General features: G+C 48.5%; 1 protein-coding gene across 1 annotated transcript in view; it reads left to right on the forward strand.

Annotated features, from left to right (window-relative positions):
* CAPN8 (calpain 8) overlaps positions 1-24223 on the forward strand; it is a 72460-nt gene that overhangs the window by 31417 nt on the left and 16820 nt on the right. Inside the window, exons 3-12 of the mRNA XM_030812489.1 lie at positions 2232-2350; positions 2867-3000; positions 3845-4013; positions 5116-5199; positions 8055-8140; positions 10671-10745; positions 11502-11662; positions 14774-14949; positions 18663-18674; positions 21548-21759. Of these exons, the coding sequence (XP_030668349.1) occupies positions 2232-2350; positions 2867-3000; positions 3845-4013; positions 5116-5199; positions 8055-8140; positions 10671-10745; positions 11502-11662; positions 14774-14949; positions 18663-18674; positions 21548-21759 (1228 nt within the window). The remainder of the gene's footprint in view (positions 1-2231; positions 2351-2866; positions 3001-3844; positions 4014-5115; positions 5200-8054; positions 8141-10670; positions 10746-11501; positions 11663-14773; positions 14950-18662; positions 18675-21547; positions 21760-24223) is intronic.

A 24223-nucleotide genomic window follows, 5' to 3' on the forward strand; every position in this document is an offset into this window, starting at 1 on the left:
AGATTTCGAGCAGGGGAGTGACATGATCACAGGTGTTCAGAGAAGAAAAATGGGCTGAGAGGAGCTGGCGGGAGGAGGACACTGTGTTATTTTGCTCAATCTTTGGAAGTTGCCTTTTAATGAGATACTGCCCTGCTTGAGGCTTCTTTGGTGAGAAGCAACATAACTCATGCCAGCCCATCCACATCAACTCTGTTTCCCTCGACTACCAGGTCTAGTCTCATCTAGGAGCCCTGTTACCATTAGGAAGATAGTGTTTGTCTGTGAAGCAGAGCCTGGTGAGAGAGTGAGGCAGGAAGCAGGTTGCCTCCTGGATCAGAAAAGCTCTTCAGAAAGTAATATGGCCAGGCATGGTGGCTTACACCTGTAATCCCAGCACTTTGGGAGGCTAAGATGGGAGGATCACTTGAGTCTAGGAATTCAAGACCAGTGTGGGCAACATAGTAGGATCCTGTCTCTATGAAAAAATTAAAAAAAAAATTAACCAGGCATGATGGCATGCACCCGTAGTTCCAGTGACTCAGGAGGCTGAGGTGGGAGAATTGCTTGAGACTAGGAGGTTGGGGCTGCAGCGAGCCATGATGGTGCTACTGTACTCTAGCCTGGGCAACAGAGCAAGACCCTGTCTCTTGAAAGAAAAAGAAAGCAAATGAGTATGTGTATGTGTGAGACAGAGAGAGAGAGAGAGAGCGAGCGAGTGAGAGAGAGAGACACAGCAAAAGCGAGCGAGTGAGAGAGAGAGAGACAGACAGACAGAGAGGGAGAGAGAGAGAGAGAGGAATTAATTAATTTGGGTTCAGATCATGAACGACTTTTTGGGAAAGATCCAGGCAGACAGAGGCCAGGGCTTTCTCGGATGACCTGGTGATGGAGCAATTCTGAGTGATGATGGAGATGATGGCTCCTCAGATGTGGGTTCCTGGCCTACTGCTTGCTCAGGCAACAGGTTTTCTGAGAAAACCATAATGTGTTCACACCTAGAATATGTATATAGCTCTGGCCACAGTGTTAAAAGAAAACTTAGAGTGAGACAAGGTCCACAGATGGTCTCTAAAAGGTTGAAGGGCCTTCCATCTGAACACACATTGAAAAGATTCAGATCGTTTATATGGAAAAGATAAAGGCTAAGATGCACAGGCAGGATTTTGGAGCTGTTTGAATGGAATGAATAGGAGAAACAGGGACTTGTTCACCAAATCTTAGACTCCTAGAGCTAGGGATCTACAGTGAAGGTGGAAAAAAGTAGTAACGGTCCAGAAAGATGCAATAGCCTTTCACATGATGAAAAGCACCCTTGAGGACACTGAGACCTCAGCAGCTGGTGTGGAATAAGAAAATAAGTAGAGGTGAGCAAAGTTACATCACTTCCAGGATGATAGATTCGCCATAGGATGCTAAGGTAGGCAGCGGTGCCTGGGGCCCGTGCTGCTTCTTTTGAAGTTGACACTGCAAGGGACAACGATGCCTCCCAGGGAAGCGCCACTCAGTGGCATCAGTGTGGTGGGTCCCAACTTGCACAGAAAGGGGTTTTCTGTTTTCTTCTGCATTTCCTTGAGTCTCCAATGTGACCAACACCAAAACCCAGGATTTGTAACCCCTCTTACTTTTATTTCTTCTGCCTCAAATTATGATGATTTAATGCTAAGCAGTATCTCAAGGGAGCTTTAGCAATGAGGCATCAAGGCTCTCCTGGTGAACTCTGAAACAAGAAAAGGCAATACTGTAAACAGACCACACAGAGCCAGCTCTCCATTATCCAAGGTCAGGAGGGGCAAGGAACACACACACACACACACACACACACACACACCCTCTTACATGTACACATCATAGATTGGATTAACAGCTTCAATGTTTCCCTCAAGCAACTTTATCAGAGCTGCTAATAGGGGACCAAAGGCACCAATTTTCTTTCCTTTTCTTTTCTTTTCTTTTTTTTTTTCTTTTCCACTCCACTGGCTGAGTGTGTAGGAGTGGGGAAATGATCAGCATGTGGGGGAGGGGGCAGCCACAGGGAGGAGCAGAGGATCCACTCTGGAGTAAAGAAATCCCAAGGAGGGAGGGGAAGCTGATGGCTGGGGGTGCATTTCCAGCACTGGAGGAGGAGAGTCTACCTGACTTAGAAGGGAATGTGGCGATGGGGACTCTGGGTCGAATGGGACAGGGTCAGAGAAAGCAGGGCCCCTGCAGGCTGGGCCTGACCAATCTGTGTCCCCCGTGACACTGCGCAGGTGACTGCTGGCTTCTGGCTGCCATTGCCTCCCTGACCCTGAATGAAGAGCTGCTTTACCGGGTGGTCCCCAGGGACCAGGACTTCCAGGAGAACTATGCAGGAATCTTTCACTTTCAGGTACTGTGCTCTGCTCCGGTCCTTTGTCGCTTCTTTCCGTACTCTTAGGGCTCACCGCAGATCCACTGCGTCAGAAATTCTGGGTTTGGGGCACAGTGACCTATGTCTTAACAATCCCTCTAGGTGACTGTGATGCACACTTCAGTCTGAGAACCTCTGCTTTAATGCATCCATCCAGATATCCACACATCCATTCTCTTCCCAGCTTCCCCAGGCCACGTGGCCTTGCGGAAAGCACTGTGGACTGAGGGTCAGGTGTGGGTCTGAATCACTTCCTGCTGCCACTGGGTGGCGCTGGGCAAGTTCTCTGATGCACAAACGCAGACCCTGGACTAGATGTTCCCGGGTTCATCTGGCATCTCCTGTGTGCACAGATAAGGTGGACACATGTCCTGCTCCTACGGAGCCAAGACTCGAACACTGATGGCACAGAGTCCCCACGTGAGGTCCCCTGGAGGGACTCCCTTTACACATCTGCTTATTCATGTGAGCTGCCGCTGTGTCCCCCCTCCCCAGTTCTGGCAGTACGGAGAGTGGGTGGAGGTGGTCATTGATGACAGGCTGCCGACCAAGGACGGACAGCTGCTCTTCCTACACTCGGAACAAGGCAATGAATTCTGGAGTGCCCTGCTGGAGAAAGCCTATGCCAAGTAAGTGGGAAAAGCCAGGAGCTGGGAGATGCCAGAGCCTCCCTGAAAGCTGTCCCTCCCATGTCTGCCTCCCCACCCCAAACTCAGGGCGTCATGGCCAAGTCTTTCCCAGCATCCAGACCCCCATGAGCTGGAGCGAGAGCATTTTTCAGTAACTAAGAGAAACAAATCTGGGCGGGGAGTTTAGCATCTCAGCTCTGCCTTGGGTGAATGTGTATGTGGTGGGGCCAGCCTCCCTGCCCCTCTGGGCCTGAGCTTTTCCTCTTTCAAATCCCAAGGTAGGTTCCTGGGGCAATGTAAATGTTTAAAAGAATGATGAAGAATAATAAAACAAATGCACTAGATACCAAACTCAACAAAGCGTCTGCTCTTTCCTCAGGAGTTCTTCTCACCAGCGTTTGATGTTCAGAACCTTCTTTGGGGTTCTTTTAATTACTTTTGTTTACTGATACCCTTTTCTGCAACCCCAGTTCCTTTCCAGTCCTATTTCCCAGCAAGCCTCAGCAGATGCGTCTCAGCCTTGAGGGAAAGTTCTCCTCCTCCCCATCTGTGCCTCCAGCCCCAGAAACCCAAGCAGCTGGGGCCAGCTCTGGAGGGGTTGCCCTTGGCTTTGTAAAGGAGGTGGTGGCTGGAGAGAGGTTGGCTGAGGTCAGTTCCTAGTGAAGTGCTGACCTGGGCACACAAAACAGTGGCCTAAGCAGCTTCCTGGCCCATAGGCAAAACTGGCAAACAGCCCTTCTTTATCTTCCAGGCCACAGTATGTCCTAGCACTGTCCCGGTCCCCAGTCCCCGGGTCTCCTTGCTGGGGGTGCTAATGGAGCATGTGTTCTTTCTTTTCCAATAGGCTCAATGGTTGTTATGAGGCTCTCGCTGGAGGTTCCACGGTGGAGGGGTTTGAGGATTTCACAGGTGGCATCTCTGAGTTTTATGACCTGAAGAAACCACCAGCCAATCTATATCAGATCATCCGGAAGGCCCTCCGTGCGGGGTCTCTGCTAGGCTGCTCCATTGATGTGAGGCATATGGCTTCTCTACTGCCCCACCTCCCCCCACTGCTACCCCTTGTGTGGTAGGGAAGGGATGAGACAGTGGGACAGAGGCCTAGGAAGGCTTTGGGTCAGAGCAGAGTCTGAGGCTTAGTGGGCAAGTCTGGTAACACACAGGCCTGCACATGAAGGGCTGGTGAAGACCTAATTAGTGGGTAGGAACCGGGGTTAGTTGCATTGCAGGAGCCCCAGTTTCCCTCTCGTTGTTAGAGCCCCTTCAGTACTGCTGGAATGGCCCTAAGAACATAGCCTAGGATCCCTGGATCCTAGGCCCCCCATTTGCTACCCGCTTTTTGCTAAATAATCTTGAGGTTTTGGAAAACAAATGTGATGACTGATGATACCTGATGGATCTTGAGATGCCTGAAGGAAAGAGAAGTTCTGAAACCAGAGGTTGTGGCTGGACAGGAGGCTGAGCTGTGTGGATTTCCAAGGTGGCTGTGGAAACCAGAGGCTGGAGGCCCCCAGCCCTGAGGTCCCGTCACCACCTCGGGCTCCTGTGACCAGCTGCCCTCTGGCTGCCCTGTCTTCCTCTCTTGTCCTTACCTGGTGATTTTAGAAATGTGATCCACAAAGTGAGAAGATCCTCCCTTTTTCCTCTCTCTGCAAACCCCAGCAGGAGATGTGGTTTTTGGTGAAGGGGTGGTACGGGGCATGAGAGAGGGGGTGCTGAGGAAATGGGAAGGGTAATAAGGAGTCCACTCAGGGAGAACCTTGGAGGACTAGGACCTGTCCAGAGCCATCAGCATGGAGAATTAGCCTTCTTCAGGCAGCTGGGGGTCACTCTCAGAGAATAAACGACTTCCCAGTTTCTTGGTGGCATTTTGAAGGCTGGTAAATTGTCTTCCAGGCTTGGCAGGCACCTCCACTGGCCTGGAACTGCAGGCCTAATTAAAGAGGGAGTCTGGATGGAGATGACTCTATTTACCTGAGATTCATTGCCACGCTGCACCCCAGTCCCACACCGAAGCCCCCAGTGGCTGTGTAGTGTGTCCTTGGAAAGCATTCTAAGGCTGGCCCCTGAGAGGTCAGGGTCAGCCACTCTGAGTGGACTTTCTCCTCTACCCAGGTCTCCAGTGCAGCCGAAGCCGAAGCCATCACCAGCCAGAAGCTGGTTAAGAGTCATGCGTACTCTGTCACTGGAGTTGAAGAGGTAAAATTGTGTGTGTGTGGGGGAAGGTAACGTGATAATATTTCCATGAATCCAAGGGAGGAAAGAGGTGATTAATACTAGAAGGTTCGGAATTGGCTTTTGAGCTTCACTGCCATGTTGGGGTGCACTCGCCTGCACAGAACACCTGACACCACAGATGAGCACTAGCTCTTGCTCATTAGAACAGCTCTTCTGGCCAGGTGCAGTGGCTCACACCTGTAATCCCAGCACTTTGGGAGGCCAAAGCGGGAAGATTACTTGAGGCCAGGAGTTCAGGACCATTCCTGGGCAACATAGTAAGACCTCATCGCTACGAAAAAATTAAAATTTTTTTTTCTAAAACAACAACAATAAAAGAAGGATTCTTCTGACTCTTACTCACTTGAAGATGGACAATGTAACCTCTCTGAGCTTTTGCTCAATAGGTTCTAACTAAATGCAAGCGCTCTTCTTAGATGCGGCCAGGAAAGCTGTAGAGATTGTCAGTTGGATTCTACAGACCTTCCAAAAAATATGTTTGTGTGGGCAAAACAGTGGGAACTCACAAAATCCCAAAAAGGGAAAAGGGGCAGTAGTCCCAGCTTTTAGGGTGGGGTAGAGTCATGGAAAGGCATGCAAGTACTCCTCAGTCTCCAACCCAAGGAAAAAACTTGGGCTATACTATTCATTATTTTTATTTCCTACATTGTGTCTTCTTTCAAAAAGGATTTAAGGTGGCTTACAATGATTTTATTTATTTATTTATGTATTTATTTAGAGACAAGGTCTTGCTCCATTGCCCAGGCGGGACTGCAGTTGCATGATCTTGGCTCACTGTAGCCTCGACTTCCTGGGCTCAAGTGACCCTCCTGCTTCAGCCTCCCAAGTAGCTGGCACTATAGGCAAGTGCCATCATGCCTGGCTAATTATTAATTTTTAAAAATTTCATAGAGACAGAGTGTCTCTATATTGCCCAGGCTGGTCTTGAATTCCTGGGTTCAAGCCATGCTCCTGCCTCGGCCTCCCGAAGTGCTGAAATTACAGGTGTGAGCCACCATGCCCAGCTGGTGGTTTACCATTAAAAGAACAGACATGATAAAACCACACAACTACAGTAAAACACATCAATCCAGGCTGAAGACAGTGCTATAATTGAGAAATTAATTTTGCTTTGGGCTTCCCAATGGCCAAGGCAGAAAGGGAAATGCAATGAATGTCCCACCTCTTGTTATTTATTTAAGTGAAATAGGCCAGGCGTGTTAGGGTGTGCCTGTAGTTCCAACTACTCGGGAGGCTGAGGTGGGAGGATCACTTGAGCCTGGGTGGGTGGTTGAGCCTGCAGTGATCACACCACTTCACTCCTGCCTGGGTGGCAGAGACAGGCCCTCTCTCAAAAATAAATAAATAAATAGAGTTAAATGAAACAGATGTTCTTTACATGTGTTTGTGTTTCATAAATATGCTTTTCCTTTTTCTTTTCTTTTTTTTTTTTTTTTTTTTTAGATGGAGTCTTGCTCTATCGCCAGGCTGGAGTGCAGTGGCACGATCTCGGCTCACTGCAACCTCCGACTCCCTGGTTCAAGTGATTCTCCTGCCTCAGCCTCCCGAGTAGCTGGGATTACAGGCATGCGCCACCAGGCCCGGCTAATTATTTTTTTTGAATTTTTAGCAGAGATGGGGTTTCACCATGTTGGCTAGGATGGTCTCGATCTCCTGACCTCATGATCTGCCCAACTTGGCCTCCCAAAGTGCTGGGATCACAGGCGTGAGCCACCGTGCCCGGCCCAAATATGCTCTTTAATGAAGTTAATCTCATAAATGGGAATTGAACATATACATGCAAACACTGGGCTAGGCGAGTTGGCAGATACACAGGAAATGAAGACAATGAGGACCTAACAGCCTATGCAGTTGGCATGTGCATATGTGAATGCCAGTGTGTGTGCAGGGTCCCAAGGGGTTTATGCTTGAGTGTTCAATAAATAGGGGAAAGCAGGCCGGGCGCGGTGGCTCACGCTTGTAATCCCAGCACTTTGGGAGGCCGAGGCGGGCGGATCACGAGGTCAGGAGATCGAGACCACGGTGAAACCCCGTCTCTACTAAAAATACGAAAAATTAGCCGGGTGTGGTGGCGGGCGCCTGTAGTCCCAGCTACTTGGAGAGGCTGAGGCAGGAGAATGGCGTGAACCCGGGAGGCGGAGCTTGCAGTGAGCCGAGATCGCGCCACTGCACTTCAGCCTGGGTGACAGGGCGAGACTCCGTCTCCAAAAAAAAAAAAAAAAAAAAAAAAAATATGGGCTTTGGAGACAGCCTGCCTGGGTTCCCGGCCTGCGTTCACCAGTTACTAACTAGATAATCTTGGATAACGTAACTTCTTTAAGTCTCAGATTTTTGAGCTATGAAATGAAGATAATTCTTTATCTTCTCAGGATTGTCGTGAGTGTTAAATGAGGCAATAAAGCATCTAAAATGCTTAGCACAACACCTCGTCTATAGTACCTGCTCAATAAATGTTAATTGCTGTGCTTTGGTGTTTGTTTGGAGGGCGTTTATTATCATTAGGTCTCATGTATTAAGAGCTCAGTCAATCTTAGTCAACTATAAAATCTAAATCTGAGTTAAAGCAGACATAAGCTTGTTTTTGGGCTAGACTCACTCTTCATTTATTCAAACAAATTATGAAAAATACTTCATTTATTCAAACAAATTATGAAGGTACTTGGCCCAAGCCTGAAAAGATGCATTAAAGGAAAATAAAAGTGTGGTCCTTTAGGGACATCTGAAAAATTTAATGCAGATCCTCTCAGGTGCAGACGTGCCTGCAAGGCAACAGGAGCATAGTAATTCAGTCACTTTTCTGTGTGTGGAATTTGCAGGTCGACTTCCAGGGCCATCCAGAGAAGCTGATCAGACTCAGGAATCCATGGGGTGAAGTGGAGTGGTCGGGAGCCTGGAGCGATGAGTAGGTTTCTTTCCCCCACTTCTCCAATCATCTCTCCCTCTGTGGAAAGGTGTCGTGTAAAACACACAATAATGAGATTGATGTCACAGTGAGTTCAGCAGCACGTCCTGTCTGCAGATCACACAGTGTGTTCAGAAAAGAGTATTAAATGGATCCAGGCTGGGAAAAGCAAAATAAAAACCACCGGGCCGTAGTCTTCGATTCTGGCTTTCTGCTTTGGCATTTGAAAGTTTGGCGGCTCTGTGGAATTTTGCTTTGCGCTGAAAGGTTTTTGTGTTTTTTACCTGACACGCCGTGCTGGTCCAAAGGTCAAATCGATCACTCACAGTCTGTTTCTTTTCACTCCACAAACACTGGACACTCTGACAAAGGCCAAACCCCTCAGAATCAAGAAGAAACAAGGATGCCGAGAAAATGAAATTTGACCCTAGGAGCCCTGGGCCCCGGCAGCAGTGATGAACGAGGCAGCGGCACTTGCTCCTGCCCTGGGCACGTTTGATCACTGATTGGAGAGACTCCTCTTGGGCAGGCCTCTCTGCTGATGAGGGAAAGTCGGTCAGAGGTGGTGATGTCCCAGGACAGCTGTGCCCTGGAATCCATGTCCCCATGATGCAGGAGGGTGGAAAGCATGGGGTAGTTTCTGTCCAGTGAGCACAGCTGGCCTGGGGGAGGCAGGTTAGTGTGGGAGAGGAATTAGAATTAGCCAGTCTCAGCTGGATACAGTGGCTCACGCCTGTAATCCTAACACTTTGGGGGGCCTAGGCGGGTGGATCACTTGAGTTCAGGAGTTCGAGACCAGCCTGACCAACATGGTGAAACCCCGTCTCTATTAAAAGTACAAAAATTAGCTGGAAATCGCTTGAACCCAGGAGGTGGAGGTTGCAGTGAGCCGAGATTGGGCCACTGCATTCCAGCTTGGGCAACAGAGCGAGACTCCATTAAACAAACAAAAAAAATAATTAGTCAGTCTCATGGACAAAGAACCACCAGAAATGAAAATGGTCACAATAATGCTCCCTTCCAATACATCCTTAATCCTCAAGTGCTGTCGGTACTCTGTGATGCCACCAGGGCTTTTGAAGGGGACATCGCCACATTTAATCACAGCATCATGACTGCTCATGACTGCGCAGAACGGCAGTAACTCCCTTCAGGGTTGTGTCACGAAGAAACACGTGTCTCTAGGGCCACGCATGAGCCTCCTGTAGGAAGGATTTTTCATTCTACTGCCTAAGATTGAGCCAAACCAAAAACCTTAGTTCTGCCAACTTCCCTAAAAGGATGACAGGGCCACGTGAAATTGAAACCCTGAATTTGGGCCATTCTTACCAAAAGCCACTACCGAGCTGTCCAAACGGCTTGACTTTCTCACCTTTCCCTGAGCACGCGCTCCCTGGCAGGTGGGAGGTGGTGACTGTCAAGTCCTAGAGGCCCTACCAGCTGGAGATGCAACCTGGGATAGTTATATATATCAGCTGTTGGAGAAGGAGGGTGCCGAATCTCTGAGGCAACATCCCTAAGCTCAGCCCAGGGATTAGTGAGATTTTACTTAAAAAAAAAAAAAATTGGAGCAGTAGGTCAGATCTAGAATTTTCCAACTCCTGCCCTAATCTTTGTTTGTAACAAGCACATTCTGAGATTTGGTTTTAATCAAATTAATGTTTCAATGAATTGAAGAGGCCCTGGGAACTGTCGTGCTGACCCCTGGGGTCTTAAAGCCTAGCTTGGAGGGAGAGGCTGGGCTGGAGTGTGCCCCAGCTCTTATGCTGGGGAGAGAAGGTGCTTAGGTTTTGCTGAAGGTATTCAGGCAGGGATTTTTTTTTTTTTTTAAAGATGGATCTTGATACTGCTCTGTTACTTAGGTGTCACACACATATTTCAGGAAAACCTAACTTTGTAAAGGTCAGGAAGCTGGAGATGGCATTCAAACAAAGCGCATAGATATTGCCCTTGAAAGGCCACCAGCAGGAGGTCTCACAGGGTGACGTTACTTCTGGGAAATTGCCATAAAACTGGGCTGGATGATCATTCTCGCAGGTATGACGAATTGAACCATGTCCATGTCCCCAGAGCTGGTTAGACTCTGTCAGCATATTCACCCCAGACTGCTGGATAAGCCAGAGTGATAAGTGACTAATGGGTACTGGAGTGCCTGCCTTTCTAGTGACAAGAACTCATCCACGTCCTCTCCTGGGCCTTCCCATTCCTGCGAACAGGGGCCTGGGAGTCTTAATTAGAAATGTCAAATTTGCCCTACAGAGTAAAAATTAGAGCATAATGTTTGAGCCATAATGTTCCTGTCGCATGTCCAAGGCCACCCTGCTAGTGCCCTTGGAGTCCATGTCCTGGGTCTGTGTCCCTTCCCCAGACAGTGTGCTCGCCCCACACTGTCCATTCTGCCTTTCTGTCTGCCTGCAGTGCTTTTGGTATTTTGTTTCTGGCTCTTAGGGGGAAGCTTAGCTGCAGTGAACTGCTTGCCCTGTGTGTAGAACCTCTCAGGAGCGAGCACCTCTGCTTGTTTTCCCCTCAGTGCACCAGAGTGGAATCACATAGACCCCCGGCGGAAGGAAGAACTGGACAAGAAAGTTGAGGATGGAGAATTCTGGTGAGAGAGTTTTCTGCTGAAGCGCTGTCCCATTGGTGATGGGTCCATTTTCAGTTCTGATGTGAACTCTAGGTGTCTGGGTCTTCTAGGAAGGTGACATGGTTCCTGACCATGGTGAATTCATTCTTCTCCTCCTTTTGTCCTGGTATAATTTCACCTCTATACCAGCATGTCTAAAGCACTGAAACCATGATATCTGGGCCCTCAACCTGGCTTAGCTATCAGCCTGTCTTTCTCAGTTCTATTATCTTTCCAATGAACTGAGAGCACTGCTTCTATCTCTTTAAGCTAAGATTTACCTACCATCAATATGGGAGAACTTCCTTTGCTAGTGAGCTAAGGAAGATAATAAGGATACTCCTTGAATATGGTACGGCTTAGCTGGACATCACTCAGAATTAAACAAAAAGAAACCTCTTGTGAGCTTAGACTTAACCCAATCTAGAGGCAGAGGCTTTGCTGAGATGACCTCCTGCGGTCTTTTGCAGTTTACAGTTCAGATCCTTTGCTTGGTTGTTAAGATATGTGGCGGCGGGGGGGGGGGGGGGGGGGTGCCCTATAAGAGCCAAGAAGCTAGCGCTAGTGAAGAATGTGGACTGTTGTCTCTGCGTGTTTGTATCAGTGTGCTGTAGCAAAGATTAAGCTAGCCCACGGCCTCTAGGGCCTGTGCCACGGCTCCTTCCCGTGCCCGGTATGCGTGCCTTTAATCACAACCCAGCCCTCTTCACTGAGAGCCCTCTGGTGCCTCTGCCCCAGGATGTCACTTTCAGATTTCGTGAGGCAGTTCTCTCGGTTGGAGATCTGCAACCTGTCCCCGGACTCTCTGAGTAGCGAGGAGCTGCACAAATGGAACCTGGTCCTGTTCAACGGCCGCTGGACCCGGGGCTCCACAGCTGGGGGCTGCCAGAACTACCCAGGTAAGATGAAGGGCTGCCTCGGCCCAACCTCCTCCAGCTTATCCTCCCTGAGCTGGGTCACTTTATGTAATTTTTTGTTGCCATTTTATGTGCTTTTTTGAGACAGGGCCTTGCTTTGTTGCCCAGGTTGGAGTGTAGTGGCACGATCTCTGCTCATCACAACCTCCGCCTCCTGGGCTCAAGTGATCCTCTCACCTCAGCCTTCTTAGTAGCTGGGACCACAGGCATGCACCACCATGCCTGGCTAATTTTTAAAAAATTTTTTTGTAGAGACAGGGTCTCACCATGTTGCCCAGCTGGTCTCGAACTCCTAGGCTCAAGTGATCCACCCACCTCAGCCTCCCAAAGTTCTGAGATTACAGTTGTGAGCCACCGTGCCCAGCCCTATATGTTAATCTTTGGATAAGGCCTTTGGACTTTGACTTCTGGGCACCCTCGGGAGGCCCTGCTTCTCCCTAGGGCTTGGAGCCCAGGGTTGTGAGGGTGGGCAGTGGCTCTGCAGCCACTCAGCTGCAGCCTGAACCGTGTGTTCAAACCATCCCTGCTTCACCCACCCGCCCTGCCCCCAAAGGACGTGCTTTCCACACTAACCCTGCTCTTGGCACCTTACGCTAAGGCCTCCTGTTCTTCCCTTGGGCTTTTGCCCCTTCCTCCCCACTCCCCTTCCCCGACCCAGCTGGCTAACCGTCATCCCGCTGACCTCTGGGACAGGGTGGCTGATGGTGCGCTAGGGGAACACAGGTACAACATCTGCTATTTCAATAGACTGCATCCATTACAGCTGCTGTTTCACTGTGTGTTTGTGCCTGAGTTGGAGGTGGAGGGGCAAAGACAGTGTGGGCCGTGATGGCCACACACAGGGCACGCATGTCATGGCGACTCAGTCCCTGGTGGAGATAGTATGGTGCAAAGCATGGCCTCCGCACTAACCCTGGGTCCTCACCTGGTGAAAGGTGGGAAGCCTTCCTGGCTCGCAGAAGATCACTAATGTGTCCCTGTGTAGGCTCCTCCTAGGTTGAATCAGCTGAGGCAGCACCTGATGAAGAAACTCAGGAAAACAGCCCCACATCTCTAAGGAGAAATGAAGAAAAGCAAATCCTGCTCTCTCTACTTTTCACCTCCTGCTCCCCACGCTCCCTGCCCGGTTTGCTGTTGATCTGTTGATTGACTTAGACTGTAAGCGCATGGGGCAGGGCCAGTCACTTTCTTCTCACGACAGAGCTCACTGCAGGACTGTGTTCAGTGCTAGGGAAGCAGCATTGGAATAAAACCCCACCTGGGTGCGGTGCTGGCTCTTGACAAGTTCTCTCTTCTTTCATCGCCCATCCAACCCAAAGCTCCCAGTTCAGGCAGCTATGACCAGAGTGCTGAACAGAGAGGAAGGAAAGGGGTCCATATCCTGCCATTGTTGCTTGATTTAGACCCTGGGAAGGGCATTTCCCTCTTCTGAGCTTCAGTTTCCTAGTCCTCCAGATGGGGTTCGACCTTCCAACCTTACTGGGCCACTGCGAGCCTTGGAACACAGAGTGTGTAGGGAAGCATTTTGTAAACTGTGTAGCATTATATAAATGGGAGTATTATTTTTATGGCCCATTCTCTTCCTCCAGTACTGTTAAGGAGTAAACAAAAAATGTATGGATTGCAGTAATGTTGCATTTGGGAGAAATTAAAATATGCTCACCATTAGCAAGCTCTTAGAAAACGTGGAGGAAATTTGCATGGATCATTTTGGGAGCTCAGAACTGTAGGGGGTGCCCAAGGTATCTGCATGCACCAAGTCACAATCCCATCCGTGCTGCCAACTAGCTGTCAGGAAGACATGGATAGTTACTGCCCTTTGGTAGTGATGGAAGTATAGGCGATCACAGATTTTTTTTTCTGTCTCCTATGGGATCCACAGATATCTGGCTTTAAAATCCATAAACTTGAGCCCTAAAACAAACAAACAAACAAACAAACAAAAAACGCAATAAAAAAACAAAACAAAGCAAACAAAAAACCCCCCCAAAACTGGAAGTGGGGATTCTGAGAAGGTGGAATTGAGTAAGTAATCCTACTGTAAAGTGAGAATCAATGGCTCTTGGTCACCTGTGAATGCCTTGTTATTTTCCAGGTTAGACTCTTCTTTAAAGGATGTAAGGAAAAATCCCATGCCCTTCCACTTCTTTTTTCCTCCAGGGCAAATCATTTTTGAAATTGTTGAGGCCCTAGAGTGGAGACGCCTGTCGGGCATGTCTTCTGCAATTATGCTCTGCCACTGGACTCTGTCATAGACTTGCTGCATATCCTTGGATGATCCTTTTAACCTCTCTATGCCTTGGCTTGTGTACTTACTATTCTGAGAGATTTTAAAAAAGCCATCTTTGAAATGAAGGAGTCTTTTTCAATATCCATACGTGGTGTGGCAGGACTGCTTCTTAATTGCCAATTGTGATTCCTCATGCATAAGAAAGTGTGTCTCTTCAGCGGGCTGCAACACTGAAGCCATCCTGTGAGGCCCCTGGGGTGATGGACAGCAGATTAGTTCTCAGGGGTGCCGCAGGCTGTGCTCTGCAGCTGGGGCCCTCTCAGAGGGAGAATAGGTGTCAATCAGATGGCAAGAGCAGTTGTCTTAATAGTGCCAGGGAGAGACCTTTCTGGTAGCTAATCTCTTCAGGGACTTTCTCCTCTACTGTCCTGGGAACATGCTTTTTACCCAGAGATCTCCCTTCCTCCAGAAGGTGGGTTTGCCTTCACAGGTCAAGTGCTGAGAACAAGGTGATGTTAAGTCTTTCCCTAGAAAGACTTGGAGGCAGTGCTGCCCAGTGTAGCTCTTGGATCGTGGGATCCTGAATATTCCCAATCAAGCACTTCTGGGCTCCTGGTTGATCAAATGGACAAGCACACATTTCCAAATGCGATACGATATGTCTGTGTGTGTGGATGTGTAGGAAGGTAGGAGGAAATGCCTGACCACCTTGTAAAGAACACTTTCTGAGGCCTGCTTACTAGGCACAGTTTGGACAGAGCTGTGCATTCATTAGGATGATCAAGTTTCTTCCCTTTTACTTTATTCTTCTTCATCTCCTCACCCGCTACGTGGGGAACCACCATCACCTGGGTGACTTCCAGCCACTTACTGGACCAATCCCCAGTTCAAAATCCATTTGGATGAAGTGGATGAGGACCAGGAGGAGAGCATCGGTGAACCCTGCTGTACAGTGCTGCTGGGTCTGATGCAGAAAAATTGCAGGCGACGGAAGCGGATAGGACAGGGCATGCTTAGCATCGGTTATGCCGTCTACCAGGTACTGCTCTGCTGGGTTTGTCCTTCATTATACACTTGATGTTTTTGGGCTGAATATCTTGGCCAGTCATTGTAGCACATCTTTCCTATTGCTGGAGTATTCCTAATCGAGAAGTGTCCTTGCTCCTCTATATACCTCTCCCAGTGGCCTTACTGAGGCCTGAATTCCACAATTAGAGATTCATTCCTATGGCTTAAGTCTCTGCTGTTAACATTGAGATGTGTGATGCGTCAACCTTTGCCTGCCATTGAGGGCTCAGGGTACATGTGTTCATTAGACTCTTTTCCAAGTACAGGCTTCCCCAGGGACAAGAGCCAAGAACATGGGGGCATAAGGCACTTGAGGTGGCACAAGGAGGGTGAGGGGCATCACTGGGTCAGGGAAGGAGGCTGGATATGGGAGCCAAAGACAACTATTCCCTGGGAGGCCTTGAGACACTTAGAGCACACAGGGCATGAGCTGGGGTGATGGAAACCATGTGCCCATTTTCAGTTCTGGTGTCTCTGAACTCTGGAATACAGCTGGCTCTGGGCTCACGCTGCAGTCCCTGACTAATATGCCAGTTTTCCTGGCAGCCACCCCTCTACAGACTTAACAGCCTCACAGATATGTTAAAGCAAGATCTTTGCCTCTTGACAAGTCTAGCCAGAAACAAATTGGAATCCACTTTTTTATACAGGCAAAGACTCCTTATAGCAAATTCCAGCGGGGCTGATGGTGGTCATTTTTAAACCAATTTTGTTAAAAGAATTTCTTGGGAAAAATACAATTCTAATCAGGAAGACCAAGAACTGTCTGGAGGCCCAATATCTCAGTATAAATTAATGTATGAAAAAATATTGTAATAAGAAACCAGTAAGGAAATAGTGCAATTGTCGAGATCCTATCTGCACCCCACACTTTATTTCTCATATTCTGGAATTTAGGGCTTTAGAGTTTAGGGTGTATAAGTGTATGTGTGCACATGCACGAGCATGCGAGTATATTTTATGTTGAAGAATGGGAGTCGGAAAATAATTGCTAATTGATGGCAGGAGAAAGGAATTGCAAATAAATAAGCTCCAATTCTACTCCAGCTTGGCTCTTTCATTTCCACCTAGAATGTAAGTAGCACAAATCCGGACTCTGTCTGAAGAGATAAAAACCTGATTAGGCACTTAGTGTATGCGCATCAATTCAACAAACTGTAATGAGCATCTATTATGTGCCGGGTGCTGTGCTGAAAGCTGAGGACATGGAGGAATATCACATAGTTACTGCCCTCAAGGTGCTCACAATCTGAAGTGGAAAGTGAGATGCACACTCCACTGGCAACAGAGCAGGTCAGATCTGCTGTGATGGGGACCAGACACAATGGGTTGGGTTCACCTCAGCTTCATGGAGGAGGAGATTTTGATGAGAACCTTGAAAGATGAGCTGGATTTCAAGGGAGAATATTCCAGCCAGAAGTACATTTCTTGGCAGCTTGAAAGTTAACTGATGGTTTTGGAGAGTCGACAGTAGGTGGGCATGGCTGCAGGGTGGGCTACTCAGTTCTTTATCCATCAGGCCTACCTGGTTTTTTTTTTTTTTTTTTTGAGACGGAGTCTCACTATGTTGCCCAGGCTGGAGTGCAGTGTTGTGAACTCGGCTCACTGCAACCTCCGTCTCCCAGGTTCGAGCAATTCTCCTGCCTCAGCCTCTTGAGTAGCTGGGATTACAGGTGCACCCTACCACATCTGGCTAATTTTTGTATTTTTAGTAGAGATGGGGTTTCACCCATGTTGGCCAGGCTGGTCTCAAATTCCTGACCTCAGGTGATCCACCCACTTCGGCCTCCCAAAGTGCTGGGATTACAGGTGTGAGCCACTGCACTCAGCCAGGCCTACCTTATATAACCAGACCAGCAAAGCATTCTTTCAAAGGGACTGAAATAGCTTTGTGTGGCATGACATTTGCACTCATAAATAATATATGAAGCATATCAGTTTTTTAGTCATCAAATTACAGTTTCTTATAAAATATTCCAGTGTATGTGATCTGTGGTCCTATATCTGGCCACAGGTGTATAATTTAGAGCATGACATCCATAAGTGAAAACAGTTTAAAAGTCAGGTTAAAAGGGTATCAGGAGTAGCTGGGGTTAAGGGAGTAGCTGGGGTTGCAGGGAGTGGGTGCCATATTCTTATTCCTGTATCTCCCTCCTCTTGCTTTAACTGGAGTTTGGATTGAGGATGAAAACCTGCTGCTAACTGAGAAGCAGCCAGGTGCCTCCAAAGGCTAAAGAGCCCTCCTTTTCTGGCCTCCTTTCTCTCCCATTTATCTTCCTGCAGTGATGCCAGGCCAGCCTGTCACTTGCAGTCAGGATCCTGCATTTCAAAGATGGCTCTTTCTTTCCATCCACCCATGGGCAGTGGTTAAGGTCTGCTCCCTTACCTCACTGCTCTGGATTTGTGCCACCAAGAGGCCCCACTTGCCTGGCTCAGTTTTTGCTGGGTGATTCTTGGCAGGGTGGATCTGGAGCGTATTGATGGCAGCAGAGGTGGTCAAGTTGTTTGCGGAAAGATGGCCCACGTGGTTGGGAAAGCCCCGCCAAGAGTGTGTAAAGGCTATTAGGCCAGGAGCTGAGAGGAAGATACTTGTGAGGCCTCTGCATGGGTGATTTTGGTTTTACACTCAAAATTAGAGGAATGACGGTGACCCTGGACTCTTCTACTTCTGCTGCCAATGACCCATGGGGGCTCCAGAAGTGAGCATGCCAGCTGATACACATTTTCCTTAACATCGTTGTTTCTCAGAGTTATAGGCAGTTAACCATAGACCTAAGCCACAAATAATGGCTGGTGTTCTGGTCAAAAGGGCCTATGTGTCAGGGACAAAGAATGGAAAGGGACAAATTATGGGGCTTGAATCCTCTCCTCTAGCCTGGCATAGGAACCCCAGGCATGGGGAAGTTTCTACTCTGGATCTGAGAGCTACTCTCTTGTGGGAGTCACAGTTGCATATAATAGAGCCTAACTCGAGCTAGGCTAGTGAAAAGAGTGTACCAGCTCATGAAACCAAAGCAAGGGAAGGAGATGGAGGCTTGGGACAAGGGACTTGGATACTACCAGGATTCTTTCTCTCCACATCTCCTCTCTAGTGCTGATGACATTGTGCTAGTCTAGATTTCTTCATTCCCTAATATCACTAGCATTAAGAAAGGAGCCCCTTCTGTTAGTTCCAGTACAGAAATCCCAGAGAAGTAAGTCTCTGATGGGCTCAGCTTGGGTCACGTGCCTATTCTTGAAGCATTTCACCATAGCCAAGGGCAGAATAAACTATGGCTCAGGTTGAGTGAGATTCCCCCACTCGAGTCAAGCTCTTGATCTTGGACACCAGGTCCGTAGGTCTGAAGAAGAGATTAGCTCTCATTGAAACCCCAAGGCTTTTACTCCTGAAGAATTTGAGATCTTGGTAGATTCTACAACTAGAAAAGTAAGAAAGTAGAACCTAGAAATCTGGTGGGCCCCGACCAGATTTCTAGGATTCTGTTTACAGATGGCCTCGAAATTCATCAATAATGTTCCAGTTTCAGAAATGCTGATTGGCTTCTCACTTTAGCACAAATGTCTTCCTCAGTGGCCCCAGGACTGCACAGTCTGTTTGCAAGACATAGGGAGGGAGGGAAGAAAAGGAGCAGAAGGAGGACCTTGGAGCTCTCAGGTGACCTGCTCTTTTCTTTTGCCCCACAGGTTCCCAAGGAGGTATGTGAGTGCTGACAGAGATTCCTTCCTTTGGTGAGAAATAGCTTGGCTGTCTTCAGGATGGGCAGCCAGCAGCATCTGTTTCCTGTGTAGAAGCTGGTTGTTCCACAGCTCTCACATGATCCAGTCATGGATCAAACCACATGAGTAGGCTGGTAGCTCTGAGAGTGGGTGAGGACCATTGCAAGTCCCATCTGTCAGGCCCTCATGGAAGGAACGGTGGTGACCTTTTCCCCCATACCCTTGGTGGTGTGAACAAGGTGATTCCAATGGGCAGCGAAGGTTGAGAACCAGTGTTCTATCTGGGCTTCCTCCAGCTGGAGTCAGTTGCACTAATTACATAGAGGTGTATCCACCCTGCTGCAGCTTTACCCCAGTTCTTCTGGGTTTTCAAGCTTGGCTAGCCATGAAGCATGTGCCAACAAGGCTCATTCATCAGCTCTAGTGTATGCCTTGGTCCAAGGCTGCAGATTACTGGTCCACCTGCCCTTGGCTCACAAAGTGCATGTTATTGATTACAGAGGGAACAGACAAGGAAGTGAATGGTTTAGAGCGAATACCTCTTACTGATGCAGGGCAGGTGAGCCCTCAAACTGGGGCTTAGCCTGGAAGGGTTCTTGGCTTCACCCAGGAAAAAATTCAAGGACCAGCCAGTGGTGTTAGCAACTTTTATGAAGTGGCAGGGTAGAGCAGCAGCCAAGTCCTTGCAGAGCAGGGCTACCTCATAGTCAGTGAGCCCAGAGTAGCAGTTGACAGGCAGTTCCACACTCATATTTATACCAACTTTTAATTATATGCAAATTAAGGGGCAGATTATGCAGAAATTTCTAGAAAAAGAGTGTTAACATCTGGGTTGTCAGGTTGTTGCCATGGAAAGGGGCAGTAACTTCTGGATGTTGCCAAGGCAACAATAAACTGATAGGGCACACTGGTGGGTATGTCTTATGGAGAGGTGCTTTCACCTTTTCCCTGTTTCAGCTAGTGCTCCATTTGGTCCAGCGTCCTGCTGGGAGTTGAGTCCTACCTCCTACCTCATTACTACTAGAAAATAAGTAAAACCAAAGCTGATTTAAGTCTGGTTGATGGTGATTCCCATCAGAAATGCCCCATTTATATGAGAGAGGTGACGTGCACACACAATGGAGCTTTCTCCAGCAGCACCTCACAGTGCCCTCCATGTGTCACCCTGGATCCTGTGCTCTGCGAGTGCCGGGGGGCCTTCAGGACAACAGTTGTCAAACTTAGAATGTGCTTCTGAATCCCCTAGAGGGCTTGTTGAAGCACAGACTATTGGGCCCTGCTCCTGGAGTTTCTGATGCTTTCAGTCTAGGGTGGGGCCTGAGAATTTGCATTCTAACAAGTTACCCTGGGCTGCTCCTGCTGATCCCGATCCCACATTGAGAACCACCCTTAGTTAAACCTGCCCAACCTCCATCCTGTCACTTTGAGCTGAGCTGTGTCAAGGGCAGATGTGGGGGACAGGGACCTTGTGGCATCTGCTTATTTGGGGTCCCTAGTAGGACAGAGTCTTACCTAGATCTTGCCTCAGTGTCCTCCAATTCCCACTTTGGCCTCCCAAATAGGACTTCTCTAACCTGCTCCACCCCTGGATTCTTGCTGGAACTCAGTTTGCCCCCTTCCCAACCCAAGCCAAATTAGAGTATCTTCCCTACTTCAACTCTCCTGAGTGCTTTCTCCTGCCAGTGCCCGTCTCCTCCCTTTGCTACCATCAGGTATGGCAAAAATGACCTTTAACTCATGACATGTAGGCCTTGGTCACATCCTCACTGGCCACACCGCCAGCATTCTCCTGCCCAGAATGTAAGCATTTTTAGGGAGAACCTCAAGGACTGTGGGCACTCTAGTGGCTGGGTCAGTGGGGACTGTCTGGGGGCTCTATGTGGAGTCCTGACTAGGGTAGTGGAGGCAGGTGGCCTGCTTCCTTCTTCGCTTAGCAGATCTGTAATCCAAAGAGGGTCTGATGACCAAGAGTGAACACTGTCCACTCTGGGGTGGACATTTCAGCCCTGGGTCACACAGAAGTTACAGCCCTTGCAGTGTATCAGCACCTGGCCTCTGTCACAGGCATCTTGATGAAGACTGATCATAAAGACACAGTGCTACGGAGAGGCTTAATTACAGCAATAATAACATCGGCACCTGTGTTTTGGAAGCACTCTGCAGTCCCTAATTAGCCTGTGTCATGCACCAACAGCCTCCCACCTCCCTGCAACAAGTAAGTGGGTCCTGGAGAGCATCATCGCCTGTTGAGGAGAATCGAGGCCCTGGGGAGGCTGGGGGGACCCCAGACTAGGCCGAGCTGTGGCCGCCCCCTCTGCCTGTCTCTTTTAGAGCTGCCTCCCTGGGCTCCCAGACTGACCATCCTAGTCTCTTTGCAGAGCAGTTTTCACAGATAGTCAAAGGTGAACAAGTTTTTATGGCAGCTTTTGCTTGAGGGCTAGGATTTAAGCTCTTTTCTCCAGCCTTGGGCCTGTACTGGGAAGGTCAATGCCACACTCCCAGAGACAGCTGCAGAATAAAAGAGCCTATTGGATTAGAGAGGAAAAATATCCAGAGAAGCTGAGCGCACACTAGAGACCCTGCTGCCCAACCTTCGTTTAACTGGGGAGGCTCGGAGGTCAAGGTCACACAGTCAAGATCAATGCCTCAAACCCGGCCTGGCACCCAGAAGGCACTCAAAGTACACTTGATGATTGACATACAGTGAGTTCACAACAGAATCCGCGGCCTCCTGATTCTTGGTGCAGTGGTAAAAATCAATAATTCCTAAATCAGCACAATAAAGCTGAACTCTCGGGCTCTCATCTTCCAGGATTTAACAAGAAATTGACTCTGCTTATTGTTTTGTGCAGCTGGAGAGTCACACGGATGCACACTTGGGCCGGGATTTCTTCCTGGCCTACCAGCCCTCAGCCCGCACCAGCACCTACGTCAACCTGCGGGAGGTCTCTGGCCGGGCCCGGCTGCCCCCTGGGGAGTACCTGGTGGTGCCATCCACGTTTGAGCCCTTCAAAGACGGCGAGTTCTGCTTGAGAGTGTTCTCAGAGAAGAAGGCCCAGGCCCTGTGCGTCTCCTTCCCTCCGTGGTGGGGAACAGTTGTCTGTGGGCCCACTAAGGGAAATGGCCCCATGCAGGTTCAGGACCCACCCAAGCTCCCAGTACATGTTCCCAGAAGAAGCCTCTAAGAAACTACAAGGCCAAAGGACCCTTCACTGGGTGTCCCCCTCCTACCACTCTACCTTGCTCTATAGGTCACAGAGAGAAAGGGAAACAGGAGACCAGCAGTGGCCTGGACTGGGGCTCCTACCTATGCAGGAGGAGCATGTGAGGCCCCGAGAGCGGGACCTGGACCAGAGTACCCCTCCTCCCCTCACACACACACCCATATACACACCACATATACACACATACACACCACATGCCACACACATACACACCATGTATCACACACATACACCACACACATACATACCACACACACATGCCACACACATACACACCACATGCCACACAAACATGCACCACATACCACACACATACATCCACACAGACACCACACACCACACACCACACACACATACACAACACACACATGCACTACATACATACATACCACATGCCACATATACACACCACACACATATACACAACACACATGCTCTCCACACACATGCATATATACCACATACATGCTCCACTCACACACATCATGTATATACCACACACATATACACATCACATGTACCACCTACACACACATACATACCACATACCACACACACACTCCACTCACACATAACACATATACACCACACACACCACACACACACTCCACTCACACATAACACATATACACCACGCACACCATGCACACACTCCACTCACACATAACACATATACACCACACACACCAGCACACACACTCCACTCACACATAACACATATACACCACACACACCATGCACACACACTCCACTCACACATAACACATATACACCACACACACCATGCACACACACACCACACATACACATAACACATATACACCACACACACCATGCACACACACTCCACTCACACATAACACATATACACCACGCACACCATGCACACACTCCACTCACACATAACACATATACACCACACACACCATGCACACACACCACACATACACATAACACATATACACCACACACACCACACACACACTCCACTCACACATAACACATATACACCACACACACCATGCACACACACTCCACTCACACATAACACATATACACCACACACACCACACACACACCCACTCACACATAACACATATACACCACACACACCACACACACACTCCACTCACACATAACACATATACACCACACACACCAGCACACACTCCACTCACACATAACACATATACACCACACACACCACACACACACTCCACTCACACATAACACATATACACCACACACACCACACACACACTCCACTCACACATAACACATATACACCACACATACCACACACACACCACACCACTCACACATAACACATATACACCACACACACCACACACACACTCCACTCACACATAACACATATACACCACACACACCACACACACACTCCACTCACACATAACACATATACACCACACACACCATGCACACACACTCCACTCACACATAACACATATACACCACACACACCATGCACACACACTCCACTCACACATAACACATATACACCACACACACCATGCACACACACACTCCACTCACACATAACACATATACACCACACACACCATGCACACACACTCCACTCACACATAACACATATACACCACACACAACATGCACACACACCACACATACACACCACACACACACCACACATACACAACACACACATGGCAGGTATACACCACATGTACACACAATGTACATACAACATACCATGATACACATACGCCATGTACACACACATACACACACTATGCACTAGTCATACACTACACACTATATACCACATACATCTCCCACACATATACTATACACATGCTACTCACACTTACATACACCACATACACACCATGCACACATATACACCACACCACACACATGAACATCATGTATTGCATATCACACATATCACATACGACACACAGTATACACACTACACATACACACCACACATATATATCACACACATTTATACCACACACACAGCACACATACTACAAGCACATGCACACCACATATTACATACCACACACACCAAACACACCACACACTGTATGTACACACCGCACACATCACACATCATACAGTACACACACAGTACACCACTCACACACACCATGTACATACTGCACACACTCCACACAATCACACAGCACACACTCATACCACATACACACTATATACATACCATTTGCACACACCACATACATGTGACACACACACACACCACAGAACACACAACATCTATGCACGCCTGCAAGGGCTGTGGGCTTGCTGGCTCAG

Source organism: Nomascus leucogenys, chromosome 5 (assembly GCF_006542625.1).
Source record: "Nomascus leucogenys isolate Asia chromosome 5, Asia_NLE_v1, whole genome shotgun sequence".
Lineage (NCBI taxonomy): Eukaryota > Metazoa > Chordata > Mammalia > Primates > Hylobatidae > Nomascus > Nomascus leucogenys.